Source organism: Stegostoma tigrinum, chromosome 6 (assembly GCF_030684315.1).
Source record: "Stegostoma tigrinum isolate sSteTig4 chromosome 6, sSteTig4.hap1, whole genome shotgun sequence".
Classification (NCBI taxonomy): domain Eukaryota; kingdom Metazoa; phylum Chordata; class Chondrichthyes; order Orectolobiformes; family Stegostomatidae; genus Stegostoma; species Stegostoma tigrinum.
In genome coordinates, this window is record NC_081359.1 from 53,448,159 (window position 1) to 53,465,938 (window position 17,780).

Here is a 17,780-nt window from a genome sequence, read left to right on the forward strand (position 1 = left end):
AGAATGGACTAAGCTGTCAATAGGTTAGAAGAATGAAAGATGATCTCATTGAAAACTACAACAGTCTGAAAGGCTTGACAACTTAGACTGAAAGGTTACTTTCCATAGCTTAAATGCAGCATAAATGTGAAGGAGATATCCAGAACAAAGGGGGAAATGAAGCTTCAGAATAGGAGCTGATCATTTAGCATTAAGATAAGGAGGAATTTCCTCAGTGGATTGCAAATCATTGGAACGGTCAACACAGAATGTTCGGGACAGTATAATACTGGGTACATTCATGATTGAGCAATAGATTTAGCTCACAGGGAACCAGGGAATATTGCGTATGGACCATAAAGAGTTGGCACAGATTAGTCAAGATGAAGTTCAATGGTGAAGCAGGACCAAAAGACCGTACAGTCCACCCCAGTTCCTATTTATGTTGTCTCTGGATCTAAGATCAATCACTGTAAAGCTCTAGTTTCATGTTACCAAATCATCTTCTCCTTAAAAATTTCTCCATATTTACTAGATCAGATTGTATTAAACTTGAAAATCTGATAAAACTCTCCTCTGAACATTCCTTCTTCAATTTCAACTAGTCTACTTCTGCTGCCTATGTCTTATGGTCTTCTATTAGAAAAAGGAAGTTTTTTGCTAAGCTTCTCCAAGATGTAGCAAGGCCTTGTGTGGAATATTGTTTATGTTTTTAAAAAAGGACTACATTTTTTAAGAACTGATATAACAGTCCTAGAAAAAAAAATGTTTATTAGAATGAAACCAGGGATATGAGACTTCAAACGTGAAATAATTGTAACAAATATAAGCATAGCAGAAGTAGGTCATTCAATCCAGGTATTCTGCTCCGCTATTCAATAAAGCTCATCTGATCATCCTCAATTCTATTTTCCTGCATTTTCCCTGTAACCTTTGATTCCCTTATGATTAAAAATCTGTCTATATCAGCCTCAAATATAGTTAATGACCCAGCCTCCATTACCCTATATGGTAAAGAACTCTATAGGCTTACTACATTCAGAAGAAATTCCTCCTCATATGTTTACAATTTTTGAGAAGATTTGAAACTCAGGTTGCGGATGAGTTTGTAGACTTGCTCACCGAGCCAGTGTGTTTGACTGCAGACATTTCATCACCCTGCTAGGTAACATCATCAGCGCAGCTCCAGTGAAACATTGGTGTTCTATCCAGCTCATTACTTATATGCCTCAGTTTGCTGTGATGGTTGGCATTACTTCTGATTCTGTTTTTTCTGTGGTTTATATACCATGTCCAGTTCAAGGCCTTTGTTGGTAGAGTTCCAGCTGGAATGCCAGGTCTCCAGAATTGCCTAACATTATCTGTTTGGCTCATGCTATTATGGATGTGTTGACCCAGCTGAATTCATGTCCTTCTTTGTCCATGTGTATTGAGACCAGCGAGAATTGGTCATGTCTCTTGGTGGCTATTTGCTGTTCGTACATCCTTATTGTTGGTTTTCTTCCAGTTTGGCCTATGTAATGCTTTTCACAGTCCTTGCTCAGTGTTTGGTATTGCATTAGTTTCATTGGTTGTGGGTGAGGGATCCTTTACGTTTGTCAGTAGTTGTCGGCTTGTGGGCAACCCTGATATCTAGGGTTCTGAGTAGTCTTTTGGTCATCTCAGATGTACAGTAGAGTGACTAGTGTGATTAGCCATGTTATGTCTGTCACGAAAGTAATGGGGGATTTTTTTTGAGTAACCATTTCTTTTAAAAACTCAGAAGTGCTCCTGTTCTGCTTTGCACAATTCCAGATGGCAGCAGTGTGTTGTGACCCCTTTGAATAATGTCCTGCTGCAGCTCCATTAATGGGTGTTGGCTGGTTGCTGGTGTAATTAAGTGTCTGAGATAACAAAGTGTGGAGCTGGATGAACACAGCAGGCCAAGCAGCATTTTTGGAGCACAAAAGCTGATGTTTCTGATGAAGGGTCAAGACCCGAAACGTCAGCTTTTGTGCTCCCAAGATGCTGCTTGGCCTGCTGTGTTCATCCAGTTCCACACTTTGTTATCTCGGTCTCTCCAGCATCTGCAGTTCCCATTATCTCTAAATAAGTGTCTGCTCTGTATGTGTGGTCTTTCTGTATATGCTAGTCTGGAGTTCCCCATTGTTGTTACGTTCTACCATTATGTCTAGGAAGGGTAGCCTGTTATTGTTCTCTTCTTTAGTGAATTCTGTTCTGATGAGGTTTTTGTGTGTTAATGGGTTTTTTCTAGTCTTGTGCACTTGATGATCACATAGGTGTCATCTACACAACAGATCCAGAGTTTGGGTTGTATAGTGGGGAGTTCTGTTCATTCTAACCTTTTGCATGACCACTTCTGCAACCAGTCCTGATATTGGGGATCTCACTGGTGTCCCATTGATTTGTTTGAATATACAGTCGTTGAAGGTGAAGTGGATTGTGAAGCACAGATCCAGCAGTTTCAGCGTGCTCTCCTTGTTGATGCTGTTGGTGTTGTGGGGTGTCTGCCTTCCTGATTCATCCAGCAGTGTGGTAATTGTCACTTTGGCTTGGTTGATTTTTATGGATGTAAATAGCACTGTTTCAAAGGACATTATTATTTTGTCCTCTTCTATTCTGGTGTCCTTGACGTTGAGGAATTCTTGGAAGGAGTGGACGGAGTAGGTAGTGTCGTCAACTACATATTTCAGCAACACCTAGTGATGAACGTAAAGGAGTTCATACCCACAACTAATAAAACTAACATAATATACAAAATACCACGCAAGGACTGTGAAAAACATTATATAGGCCAAACTGAAAGAAAACCTGCAAATAAAAGGATACACGAACACCAATTAGCCACCATGAAACACGACCAATTCTCACTTGTCTCAATACACATGGTCAAAGGAGGACACTAATTCGACTGGGATAACACATCCACAATAGCACAAGCCAAACTGAGATATGCTGGGAAATTCCTGGAGGCCTGGCATTCCGACTGGAACTCCACCACCAAACACATTGAACTGGACATGATATATAAACTACTGAAAACAAAACCGGAAGTAATGCCAACCACCCCAGATAACTGAGGCATATAAATAACAAGTGGGTCGGAATACCAACGTTTCACAGGAGGCACACTGACGATGTTACCGAGCAGGGTGATGAAATGTCAAACACACCAGTTCAGTGAGCAAGTCTACAAACCATTTCACGTCTTATATGGGCAACCCTCTATTATAAAATGATGCCCTCTACTCTTACACTCTTCCTCGGGAGAGTAAATACTACTTAAATGACTTGACGGTTCTTGTCTCTGTCATCCTTTCCAGCAGATAAACAGCCTATGCAAAAAATTGTTTCCTAAAAAGTTAATGGGAACTTTCTGAAAACAACATTGTCACTTATTTTTGAGGAAGTTGAAGGTGGGGCAAAGAGAGAGGTGTAAATAGACTGTTTGCTCCAGACATTGGTCAAATCTCAGCCAGATATGTAAGCAGTAAGGAGAGGTGCACAACATGTTTACATACCTCTTACATAGGGATCTACTAAATTCTGGCTACTTCTAAAGGCTAAAGACAAAGATAAGAAAGGATCCAGCTGTTCTCATGCATTTTGGAACCAACAGCACTAGGAAATGTAGCAACTATTTGCACTAGATGTAATTGCATCACTGAAAATCACAACTAAGTGAAACGACAAAATAAATCACTGATTCCCACAAGAATCAATATTAAACCACAGTTAAGCTCCATTGGTCATTTCAAGCCCAGAAAAGCATAAGTTTAAATACTGTACTGTGTATTCTAGCTCTGATAAAATGCAAACTAAAATACCACACTACATAGAAAAGAAATACAGTATCATATTGAAAAATGCATTTTCAATGTTTTCAGACAGACCACACTCCATCCAGTGGCAGAAGTTGGTCAGTACTGTTACTCTACTGACCAATTTGGAAATTAACAGCTCATTATGTTAGGGGTACCATGCTGGCATGAATATAGAAAATTGGCTGGCTAACAGGAGGCAGACAGTATGAACATATAGGCTGACAGAATGTCACAAAAGGTGCATCAGGGTCGTTGCTGAGGCCTCAACTCTTTACAATTTATATAAAAATGACTTGGTTAAAAGGTACAAAAGGTATGGAAGCTAAATTTACTGAAGACACAAGAATAGGTAGCAAAGGTGATTTATGAAAAGGACTTACTAAACCTAAAAAGGATATATATTGGTTAAGTGAATGGGCAAAGATCTAGGAAATGGAGTACAATGTGGGAAAATGTGAAATTGTCCATTCTGGCAGAAATATTTTTTAAAAATCTAAATGGCGACAGGTTGCAGAGCTCTGAAATAGAAATATCTAGGTGTCCTACTGCATGAATCACAGTAGTATGCAGGTACAACAAGTAATCAAGAAAGGTAATAGAATTTCTGAAGCAGGGGCTTGACCCGAAACGTCAGCTTTCCTGCTCCTCTGATGCTGCTTGGCCTGCTGTGTTCATCCAGCTTCACACTGTTTTATCTCATATTTTCCAGCATCAGCAGTTTCTACTATCTCTGTAACAATTTTAACCCCTCTGAAAAACCTCTAAGGATGCCCACATTAAAGAAGTTACGTTCCTCCCTCCAAAAAAAGCCTCATTGCACCCCTCTCCCACTGCAACATTCTTGTACTTTCTTCAGCCCAGAAACTCCTTGACCACGTCCTAAAGCAAAGCAGGTACTACAGCCCCATTTCCTTTCCGAGTACCTGTCTATGGAACTGGATCATCCCCAACAGACTGAAGTCTACATTCAAGCCTTCCAAGTTTGGTCCCAAACACGACAACCCTTACATTCAGATGTTGATATCGTACACAAGCATTTCTCACTGCAACTTCTGAAATACACACTCGCTGCATTGCGTCAGCATCTCTAAATACTACAATCAAGTCTACCATGGCTGAGAGCCTCCCTCTCCCAAACCTGCAGAGGACCACTCCTATTTTTTATCCTTTGCACAATCCACAATTTGAACTCACAATTTTACTTGGCTTTATTAGACACTAAAAACCCAAAGTACTTTAAACTCATTGGTGCCTGCCACCATATCCAGAACCTTCCCCACCAAGTGCCCACCACCGTTGGCCATGTGGCCACCTTCGGAGCATCAATGGTTTCCACAGATGACGTCACATCCACGGTCAGCCAGTATGCCACTACCGGTACAACCAACACCATCAACACCGCTGTTGCTGCCACTGCCTCCGTTTCTGAGGCCAACACAGACATTGTGTCAGCGGCATCTTCAAACATTCAGGACGCCATACCCACCAACATCCTAGATCTACCGGCCGACGTTGCTCCGCCCACCGCCTTCACAGCCAGCATCTCCAGACAACACCCAGCCCAGCCGAGTCTTCGATACCCCACCTCCCCCCTCAGACCTCCCTCTTACTGAGGGAGAACAGTCAGTTCTCAAAAAAGGACTCACCACTGCCCTTCCACCCACACAGCAACGAATACAACTCTCGTTTGGACATTGAGCAGTTTCTCCGCCGCCTCCACACTTATTTCTTTAACTGTGAGCCTAACCTTCCCTCTACTAATCCCTTCTCCCACCTCCAAACTCCCTCCTCCTGGACACCACCCCAAGGCCTCCTACGCTCCGTTGACCTCTTCATCACTAATGCATTTCTGAAGAAGGGTCTTGACCCGAAACATCAGCTTTCCTGCTCGGCCTGCTGTGTTCATCCAGCCACACACCATTTTATCTCAGATCCTCCAGCATCGGCAGTTCCTACTATCAAGGTAACAGAATGTCATGTTTTCTTGTAAGGGAACTGAAAGCAAGAGTAGGGATGCTGTGCTTCACTTATACAGGGCATCGATGAGAGCAGATCTGGAGTACAGGTCACTGCACTATGGAAGGACATTAATATGCTGGAAGCATTTTAGAGGTTTATTAGACTAATACCTGGAATAAGCCAACTGCCTTACGAGGAAGGATTCAACAGGCGTGGCCTGTATCTTTGGGAGTTCAGAAGAGACTTAATTGAAACAAACAAGATCCTGGTGAGTAAACTTGATGAGGTGCATGTAGAAAAGATGTTTTCTCTTGTGAGAGACTTTGCAAGTACAGGTAGTAGTTTTAAAAAATAAGGAGCCAACTAGTTAAGACATGAAGAATGTTTCTTCTCTGATGGGGTTAAGTGTCTCCGGAATTCACTTCCTTAATAAACAAATGGATCCAGATCTTTAAATAATTTTAACGGCATGCACAGATAAAGTTCAAGATTATAAAGGGGATGAAGGTTATGGTGGGTATGTAGGAACGTAAGAGTTCAGGTTAAAATCAAATCACCCTTGATCTTACTGAATAGTGGAATAGGCTTAAAGGGCCAAGTGAACTATTTTTGTTACTTGTTTGTATTTTCCTACCTCCAGCCATTTAAATGTAAATTGAGGAATGGGAAAAGCCAGAAGAATTCCAGAATTCAAACTGGAAGAGTTGGTGACACGAAAGGTCAGGAGCGGGAGTGGGGATGAAGCTAGGCAACGGATCAAGGGCCGAGGAAGAAGTGAGGATATGGCGTAAGGACTGGGAACAGGCAAAGGCAGAGTTGCTTTCTGACCTTTATCCGTCGGGGTTGGGGCAAGGTGGCAAATGAGGCAAGGCCCAGGACGAGAACACAAGGTCTAAGGAGAGAAGGACAGAGGCCAAGGCCAGTTTGGGAGAAATGGAATATTGGCTAACTATTGGAAGCAGAAGGCATGATGTAACAAGCTGTGTGCAATGGGAATCAGTGCTGTGACCACAACTTTTTCCTTGAATAATTATAAATAAGAAAGTAAGTTGTGAAGAGAACCTATATCCCTTTGTTGCTTCCTTAAGCGAGTAGGCAAAGATTCAACAAATGGAGTTTAATGCCCAAAAATATGATATTGTCTATTTCACCAGAAAGAATTGGGAGAAAAAAAAAGCCTCTCATTGAACTGGTGTGTGATTCCAGAGGTGAGATGCCAAGAGCTCCAGGCATCATAATTCATAAATCACAAGGTTAATATGCAGGTACAGCAAATAATTAGTAAAGCTAATCCAATGTTGTTGTTTATCGCAAGGAAAATTGAAACAAAGGAAGGTGGTTATATTTCAGTTATACAGGGCATTATGAGACCATACCTGGAGTGCTGTTTACAGTACTGGTCTCTTTATTTAACGAATGATGCAACTTCACTGGAAGCAGTTCAGAAAAGCTTGACTTGACGAATAGATTAAGGGAAGTTTGTTGATATCAAGCTTTTATCCGCTCCGCTAGAATTTAAAACAGTAAAAAATGACTTGATTGATAGGAGTTTTGACAGCGTGCATCTGCAAAGATGATTTCCTCGTGGAAGAATCTAGAACTAGAGGTTTCACTGGTGGTTCATCTTTGGAAATCTTCCTCATAACCCTCATGCAGAAACTGAATATTTTTAAAGCAGTAGATAGACCCTTCATAAGCAAAGACAGTGAAAGGTTATCACAGGTAGGCTCGACTGTCAAGTAACTAGATCAGCCATGGCCTTACTGAATGGTACAGCAGGCTTGAGGGGCCAAATAGTCTACCCCTCCTCCTAATTTGAATGTTATCTCCAGATTGTTGCCTACGCTTTATTAAAAATGGCGTAGGGCTGAGCAAATTAGTGGTTATGTAGCTGAAGGAATGATGTGGAAGAGGGTACTTTATTTTTTAAGTCACTAGTAGCAATATTGGGAAGGGAGGTACTGTAGGGATGAGTTGTATCAGGCTGCGACCAAAGTGCTTATGGAAATGAAGATTTTAAACCAATAAAACATGGGAGGTGGAAACAGATGGAAACTGTGGCACAAACAATGTTAAAATAAACCACAAAGAAGAAACTAGAGCAAGAGTTAGAAACTGTGCTTCATGCACTAAAGGTAAAAGATCAAATAAAGTTGCAAAGAAATTAAACCAGCAGTGAAATAAGACACATGAGTAAAAATCATCTGAATGAAGGATTATAGCACAAGCACAGGTCAGGATACATGATTTAAATGCAAAGTCTAAGAAACAACTTAAATTAACTGCAGTTACAAACCTATAAGCTACGACATGCAATCATGTCTCCATATGGTTATTAAGACGATCAACACTGGAAAATTTCAAAACCATTTGAAATATGAATTACTGATTTTAATATCTGAGATTTCATAAACTGAAATGTTATTAAAGGGGGGATAAAAAACAAAATTAAAATGGCCAGAGCAACCATCTTACTATGCAAGTTAGCCAAGCTTCATGAAACAATGTGGAATGAATAAAATCATCTGACTGAAATTAACATTTTTATCAAGACAGCTGAAGTTAGTCAACTGATTGAGGCACAAAATGGCACTAATCTCCTATTTTGATGAACATTTGTATGTATTTCACACATTCTCCCCATGTCTGACTGGGTTTCCATGGGGTGCTCCAGGTTCTTCCCAAAATCCAAAGATGAGCAGGTTAGGTGGATTCGCCATGCTAAATAGCCCTGTGGTGGCTAGGAACGTGCAAGCTAGATGGATCGGAGTGGGATGTTCCTCTGAGGGTGCAGACCTCATGGGCCAAATGGCCATAATCTGCACTGTAGAGGTTCTATGATTCTAAGATAATAAAATGTGAGGCTGGATGCACACAGCAGGCCAAGCAGCATCTCAGGAGCACAAAAGCTGACGTTTCGGGCCTAGACCTGGCCCGAAACATCAGCTTTTGTGCTCCTGAGATGCTGCTTGGCCTGCTGTGTTCATCCAGCCTCACATTTTATTATCTTGGAATTCTCCAGCATCTGCAGTTCCCATTATCTCTCTTCTATGATTCTACTTGGTTTTGGTAGAATGAGATAGGTTTAATTGTAAAAAGGGAATTACTTTGAAAAATAGTGTCTCTGCCTCTCAAATGGAGAAAGTGCCTAATGACAAAACTGTTTGAAAAGAATTGTCATTACACCAAGAATTTAAAAATATCTGCAATATTCGCTACTTCTGATCATTTAAAGACACTAACTGGACAGCAATGCTGTCAGGTTAAAATCTTACACCTCGATAACTTTAAATTGTATATTCCTTCCATATTCCTTTTATACTGAACACAATCCCTGTTTAAATCTATACCTCTGTATGTGCACTGACTTTTTTTAATATTTATCCCAAGATCAGTTCATAATAAAATTGTTTAATTCAGAAAAATCTTGTAACTAGCTCCTTACTGTGATCACAGAAATTAGTAGCTAATTTTTTTTATTTTAAAAAGCTAAAGCTTCATGCTGAAAACTTCAAAGATTTTAAAATAAGTCAAAGCTACGTGTGATCCTTGTAAACTGGTCATGACAGTGCTGCCAATTAAAATAAAGAAAGTGGACACTATTCCTCGCAGACTCTTATCCAAGTCACTGGTGGGAACAGTTTAAAAGTTTGCTTTCACAGTATACTTATAAAAAAACCTATTGTATACACAGTCATTCGATGGCAATGAACATGTTCTTTTGAGCTGTTAACGGCTCAAAATTATGGAACTTGTTCCCCTTGACTGCACTGGTTCAAAAAGCCAGTTCACCAATACACTCTCATGGAAAAGGAGGGAGGATGGATGTTAACTGCTGGCTTTTCCAGTGACATCCAGATCCCAAGAGTGAATTCAAAAATGTGTTTGAATAATGATGTAGTCTGTCATATTTTACTTCATCTCCAGCTTTACTCGTCATGATTTACCACTGCCTTCTCTCTTCCTGACTTTAATGAAGATATAAGTCTTAACAGAATTCAAAATAAATCATCAGAAATTCTTTACCCCCAAAACAGTGGAATAGAATCCCAGTTAACCCTGTGAATAAAAGGTCAAGTCACTCCAGATTGAATTAATCATCTGAACTAACATAATGCAGCCAAATGAAAAATTAATGCTTTAAATAAATGATTGGATAATTTTAATTACCTATCTGAATAAGAGTTAACAATATAAGGCCAAATGTAACCAGAGATGATCAACCAGGGTGAATTTCAATGTCAAGGCAAATAATTACTCAATAATTGAATGGAAACAAGCAGATTGATATTGGAGTTGCTCCTGATGAATTTCTCACCGATCTTGAAAAATAAAGAATACCTTGCCTCAAGAGATTAATTTATTTGGATTTAAATGAATAAAATTTTGGAATGGGCTGCATTTCACTTACTGCTGTTCACTATTTATTACCATTCATTTAGGCCAAATATAACTATACTACAAAGATGTCTATTGTGTTCTACAGCCCCACAATTCATAAGTCAAGATTAGAATTAATTTATTACTCTATTAGATAATAGATAGCTCAACAGTTCAGAGACAATTATCTGCTGTGAGATGACAGCATTGTTAAACACAATAACTAATAACAGGTGATGATCCACTAAGAATATAGTGAATAACCAGGGACTCTGATCTATTCCATGACTTATGCTCCTTTAACATCTGAAGGTTTACCTCAAGTTGATGTTTACAACAGTAAAATTGTTTCCGTTTTGATGGAACAATTAATATATTATGCCAACACATTTTTTCCCAGGTTGATAAGCTTATAGATGTGTTAGTACACCAGGCTGTTGGAATGATTTAGCAGTAGCGACATGTTATGAATCATAATACGTAGTTTCATATATTTTATTACATTGCTCAGTACTTGTGAGCAACATTTTAACTTAAGTAAATTGATAAGAAAAACATATTACTCTTGCTTCCTTTGGTCTACTTATCAGCAGTAAGATTAAGAATGACTGTAGTCAAGGTTTCCTACCTATTCAGACAAGAGGCCTCCTGGTAGGACATGGTGCCATAAATCAATTTTTTCTCAATTTTTCACAGCAGAAATTCTCATTTCAATGCATTCACTGTAAGTCAATTTAGTGACACTAGTCAATCTTCACATTCTAGGTTGAGTAGTGTCACCAAATTTAAAATTAGGCTATTATTCACCGAAGACTAATCCATTTTTGAGTGACTCGGGCTATAAACTACGTAAGCAATGTGCTTTAATCACAGGACAAAAATGAAATTGCATGCTTTCAGCAGATTTGACAGACAAGACCCTGTCAAAGTTTTTTTTAAAAAAATGATTATGGCACATAAACAAAAGAGACAGCTTTTGTGCAGCTATCCTCTTGGTTTGAACTTATCTGTCCTTTACATACCATTTGTTAACCACATTTATATAATTATGACAATTACAAAAGAACTGCTTTCACAGAATCACAGATAGGTTATACCATAGGAGGCAGCCAGTGTGTCTGCACTTGTTAGGTAATAAGCATTATGGTTTAATGCCATTTTCATGCAATGAACTTTGGAACATTAGGGATTGCTACCTATTGTCCTTTTCAGTTCATAACCAGAGTTTCTACCCTACTCACGTTAATGGACTTATTATCCTTTCTCTTACAGATGATTTTGGGATCCTCACCTGAGTTGCTAATGGCTGTACATATTACATAAACATCTGCAAAATTCATTAAAAATTCAAACTTATACTGAACAAGTAGGATGAAAAAAGTCTGCATTCCTAAAATAAGACAATATAACCTGGCGGAGTAGTGTTTACTAGATACTGAAACAGACATATAACCCTGTATCAAAACAGAAGTTGCTGGAAAAGCTCAGCAAGTCTGACAGCACCTGTGAAGAAAAATCAGAGATAACGTTTTAGGTCCAGTGACCCTTCCTCAGAACCTGGTGGACAAGAGAAAACAAAAGATTGGAACAGAAATCCCAGAAGAGAGTTTAACTTCTTCAAGGAGGGCATGCCTAGAAGAGATGTAGCAGTGAATTAGATACTAAATAAAAACCAAAAGAACTGCAGATGCTGTAAATCAGGAACAGAAACGGAAGTTGCTGGAAAAGCTCAGCACATCTGGCAGCATTTGTGAAGAAAATCCAGAGTTAGCATTTCAGATCAGGTGACTTTTTACTGCTAGACCTGCTGAGCCTTTCCAGCAACTTCTGTTTTTGTTCCTGATTTACAGCATCTGCTGTTCTTTCAATTTTTATCTGTGTATATGCCTTCAAGGCAGAGATCGACAAATTCTTGAACTCAGAAGGAATCAAGGGGTATGGGGAGAGTGCAGGGAAGTGGAGTTGAAATGCCCAGCCAAGATTTAAATAGTGGAGTGGACTTGATGGGCCAAATGGCCTTACTTCCACTCCTGTGTCTTCTGGCCTTATATTCTACACCAATGTCTATTATTAGAGAATTTGCTCAGGAATTTGACTGCACTACTAATATAGTGTTGGCCATCAATCTTTCATTATAAGAGTTAAATGTTGTAATACTTTCTAGGAGATTCAATCTCTAGGAAGGAACGCAGACTAGGTATGATTAATCATTGAAGTGCTACAGATGATTTGTGATTGCACTGCTGCAACTATTAGTGTAACCCAACATCAATGGTCTCAATTTAACATTTAAAAGTAAAATTCAAATTGATAATAACTGGAGAATTGCGCTTCTGGAACAGTGCAAGTGTCTATCACTAGGGCCAAATCTCAGAAGGTAAATTAATATTGCTATTCTTTCTTGAAAAACTTACTTCTATCATGCACTTTCAAAAACTTCCGTGTCGATGTACCTCTATTGAATTGTGAAGTTAAAAAGGAGAAAATTATTTACATGCTAATAACTTTTTGAATCATGTTACTGATTTTCAGTTTGTTTGGATATAATACTCTATGCAAACTCTCCATATACAGATCAGTTGCAAAAGATTCTCTTTATATTCTGCCAAAAGGCGGAAGAGTTTTGGAAGCTTTTCAACTTGTGCGAAGGCTGAAGTAAATAACATCTCCAGTCCCTTCCGGCGGCATTAAGCTTCTAATTTTGAATGAGAAATTAGTTGACACTATTTGAAATCCACATTAAGCAGTGATTTTTTTAAAAATGGACTGTATAAACATTTCTTTCCAAGTGTTCAGTTAAAGCTACGTTGCACCACCTGCATGACTCTTTCCCTTACAATTTATCCATTTTCAATTTCAGTAATGCATTCTAAATACTTAGCTTTTCTCTCATTTCTTTTGCATTGTGGCATTTCTTTCCCATTCCTCAGCATTTAACCCTGCAGGAAGCTCCAGGTATATGCAATGATATCTGAGCTAGGTATTTTCTATGTTATTGCTCATCTGCCTATTCCTTTCTGCTTAAAGACTCATTGCTCAATAAAATATCCTGGGCCACTGCAAAACAACTTCTACGTATACGAAATTTATGACATGTCAAAGACACAATTTACTAGTCATATATTTACATTCACATTCTATTTTGGGCAGTTTATCAATATGAAACTACACAAGTCACACGTCATCTATGGAGAGAAAATCTTACTTTATAAATGTCATTGACCTGTAAGGTTAATTCCATTTCTTGCTCCAGAAATTTCCAATGTCCTCAGTATGTTGCTCTGTAGTCCTGACTCAAAGCAATGTGATGAAGCAATTATCTGTGATGCTTAAATTACGAACAAAAATGTTGGCTAAGATGCATAGACAATATACATGTTTCCTGCACACATTTTAAGCAGTAGAAATGTCTGCAGCCCAATTTTTCCATTTACAGTCTTCTGGAACTGCAGTCAGATCTAATAACAAGACAGGGTTATGTATATTATTAACGGGATCTAAGTAGCCAATATAAAACTTAAGTTAACATAAAGCAGTATTTGTTAAAAAAACAAAGGCCTCTCTTTATAAAGTAAATTTAACCACTGGCACTGATGGTATAAAAAGATGCAAGTGAGAATAAAAGGAACATCTTAGATACGACAGGGAGTACAAAATGAGTGTATAGCTGCATAAAGATTTAGCTTGAGCAGAATTCCCTATGAGAGATTTCTCCCGATATGACTGCCAACCCACTTGTGGCATATTATAATGAATGTTCACAATATTATACAATTCTACATATTCTTTCAATTCCAATTTAGAATCCATTTTGAGAATGCAAATGTCAATTCAGACATGATTAGTGAGGTTGTTAATATCCATTATAAACAACAGTGTGGCAGGTATCACAAGCAAAATGTTCCAAAATAATTTTCAAACCAGCATGATTACTATGAAAAGCAGCATGTATTCAAAACACCTTGCAAAGGATTGCAAAAATCAGTTTACACAAATTCAACACTGTTGGCTGTAACATTATCTTCTGGTGATTATTGTTTACGATTTCCAAAAATTTGGATTTTGGGACAATCTTCGGTGAAAATTCTCATACCTGAGGAATGGAAACAAACAAAAAGAACAGAACACAAGGATTAGCAGCAAATTGTTACTGCCTTCTTACTTCAATGTTTATTTTGCGATTAGGGCAACTTTAAAATACTTCACTTTCAAAACAGAGACTAAAGAGAAAACTAGGTTACAAACAGCTGCAGTTCTGCTTCTTATATAACAGATCAAATGGAGTATTTCTGAACAGATTCTGCTTAAAAGAGATACACATGGAGAAACACCGTATGACACAAGGTGGAACAGACCAATAGACCATTCAGCCTATTCAGTTTGCTCCACCTATTCAATGAGTTATGACTGATCTGATAATCCTTCACTCCACTTCCCTACATTTTCTCAAGAACTGTTGATAGATTTTTAATCAGAAAAATATCTCAGCTTTGAATGTACTTAAAACGCAGCCTTAAAAGTCCTCAAATGGTAAAGAATTCACAGTTTCAATACCCTCAGAGAGCAAATCACTCCATCTTTGTCTTAAATGTGCAACCCTTATTCCAAGGTTATACCCTCTGGTCCTGGACTATCCCACAAGGGGAAACAACCTCTCCACACCAACCCGGTCAAGTCCACTAAGAATCTCCTATGTTTCAATGGTCACAGTATTCCAGCTATGGTCTGACTTGTGTCTGGTGTAGTTTTATCAAAATCTCCCTGTTTTCATAATCCATTCTTCTTGAAATAAAGGTCAACATTCCCTTCCTTTCCCTATCACCTGCTGAACATGGATGCTGGCTCTCTGTAATTTGATCTGTCCTGTATCTATCTGCAGTTTTTTTCCAATTAAATAATATTCAGCATCTCCACTTTTACTGTCAAAGTGCAGAACTTCACATTTTCCACACTGCATTCCATCTGCTATATTTTCCCCACTCTTGTAATTTGTCTATATCCCTCTGCAGACTTTGTGTCATCCTCAATACTTGCTTTCCCTCTGCTTCTATCCCCTTTGCAAACTTGGCTACAGTACATTCACTTTCCTCATCAAAATAGTTAATATATTTTCAAGAGTTGTAGCCCCAACATTGACCCCCATGGCACTCCATGAGTTACAGGTGCCATCCTGAAAATGCTCCTCTTACCCCACTGCCTGTTTTCTATTAATCAATCAATCTTCTATCCATATTTTAATTTTTATACCTGCAACATTAAGGACACTTATCTTAATAAGTAGCCAAAAGTGCTGGACCTTATTAAATGCCTTTTGAAAATCCAAACATATTACATCTACTGTTTCTCCTTTATTTATCCTGCTTGTTTCTTTCTCAAAAGAATTCCAGTAAATCTATCAAGTATAATCTCCCCTGCACAAAGTTAAAGTCATTCTGACTCTGCCTGATCATATTGTGTATTTCTAAATATTCTTGATTGGATCCCTTATAATAGACTAACATTTTCCCAATAACACATTAAATTAACTGGCCTATATTTGCCTGTTTTTTCTTCTATTTTTAAATAAAAGAAGAACTAAATAGTATATTTCTTATTGATAAATCACTGAAGATAAGGAGGTTAACACAATAATCTAAGTGGTAATTAGCAATGTATATAATAAGCCATTAAAAACTCAATTCAATAACTAGTATGCAAGAGCAGAATATATTGGCAAATATACATATAACAATGTCAACATCTAAACTGTGAAATGGTTTTTCAAAAATTGACTTGAGTTGCCTTTAAGATCAGAAAGGAAACACTTGTTATCAGAGTCATGCAGAAGGGAAACAGTTCCTGCCAAACATAATACCAAACTAAACTAGTTGTACCTGCTTGCTTCTGGCCCATATCCCTTCAAACCTTTCCTATACATGTACTTATCCAAATGTCTTTTAAATGTTGTAAGTGTTCCTACATCCACCACTTCCTCAGGACGTTCATTCCACACATGAACCATCTGTGTGAAGATAACGTCCCCCTCAATATCTTTTTTACATCTGTCTCCTCTTACCTTAAAAACGTGCCTCCCCGATCTCAACATTACCATCCAACGGAAAAGACAACCACCATTAACTCTATCTGTACCCCTCATTATTTTGTAAATTTCTATCAGCTTGCTTCCCAACCTCCTGTCCTTTAGTGAAAAAAATCTCAGCCTATCCTGCCTTTCTTTATAACTCAAACCTTCCGTAACCGACAACATTTCTTAAAGGAATGTGTGCTAGTTGAATAAATAAATGCACTCAAACTTCTTAGTATCAACATTTAAAGGTCTTCAGCTCTATATTGAAGAGTTATGAAAACAAAACAACAATCCAAGTTAAAACTTTCAGCTACCTTTTTCATATATTTAGATTGAGAACTCAGAATTATACAACATATTAGAATAAAAAATTGTTCTGATAAAATTAAAATTAATCAGATTAACATATCAACTGTTAAGTCAGAAACTTAGTTAAGGCGGTCCTGTTCCCCAATGAAATCAGAAAAATGACATGGTAACAGGAGTGTAGGAACAGCATATGTTCCCTTTGAACTTTTAGGCAATATAAATACGATGAATACTGGATTTCAGTAGAAGTACATCTGATTCAAGCTAAAAAGCTCTAGTCTTGTTTTCTATTGACCAGCACTACCACTTCTGGGAATGAGGGAGGGGAGGGAGGAGCGGGGTGGAAAACAAAACTCAAAATCAATTTGAACGTCATATGCAACTACATCATAATTAATTGTCCAGCAGTCTACCAATTCACCCAATGGTCAGTGAAAGCTTTCAGTATCCTGATGATTACAAAGTGTGGAGCTGGATGAACACAGCAGGCCAAGCAGCATCTCAGGAGCACAAAAGCTGACGTTTCGGGCCTAGACCCTTCATCAGAGAGTATCCTGATGAGTTCATTCCATTGTCAGCCTTACACTTAGTAAAACTCTTAAGTATATTCAGAAGTTGGTGAAAATACTTTGTCAGCAATCCAATACATCATAGATTTGTTGACAACTTATCTGCCTAAGCCCAAGAGCAGAACCACCAAGAAGTCACCTGACCTGCTCTCCCCACACACTGGTGATCGTAAGGAACACTACTACAAGAAATGTCGCAGTAAGCTAAAAGCAATGGATATCAAGGGCAACAAACCTAGACACAATACACAGAAAATGTCAGGTTAACTACAACATAATATATAACCCCTATTCTGAGTTCATAAAAGTAGCTTAAAATGAACACTGCCATCCAATTCTCTCTCCTCAAAAAGCGTGAGGAAAATATAGAACTTTCCAACGAAAAACTGACGGGCCTGTTGACTCCATCACCAGGAAGGTATCCCGACAGAAGACGAAGTGAGAAAATTGATAAGTACAGCAAAAATTAATATAGGAGTTCTTTCAATGTAGAGGAAATGGTATTCTAGAACTTTCAAAAAGGGTAGATACACTTCTTCTTAATTACAGAAATAATACTTTAAAGTCTGATGAAGCTACTGTTGAAAGCAGCGCAAGGATTAACAAACCAGTTACATCTGTATTATATCAACATTAAAAACCTACACATATAACATGGATACACACATAACATGGCACTAATTAAAAAGTTTT

At 38.3% G+C, this 17,780-nt stretch overlaps 1 protein-coding gene across 1 annotated transcript in view; it reads right to left on the minus strand.

The window, feature by feature from the left end:
- Positions 1-10,623: 10,623 nt before the first annotated feature.
- hikeshi (heat shock protein nuclear import factor hikeshi) overlaps positions 10,624-17,780 on the minus strand; it is a 37,482-nt gene continuing 30,325 nt past the window's right edge. Inside the window, exon 5 of the mRNA XM_048532461.2 lies at positions 10,624-14,235. Coding sequence (XP_048388418.1) covers positions 14,181-14,235 — 55 coding nt within the window. The 3' untranslated portion in view covers positions 10,624-14,180. The remainder of the gene's footprint in view (positions 14,236-17,780) is intronic.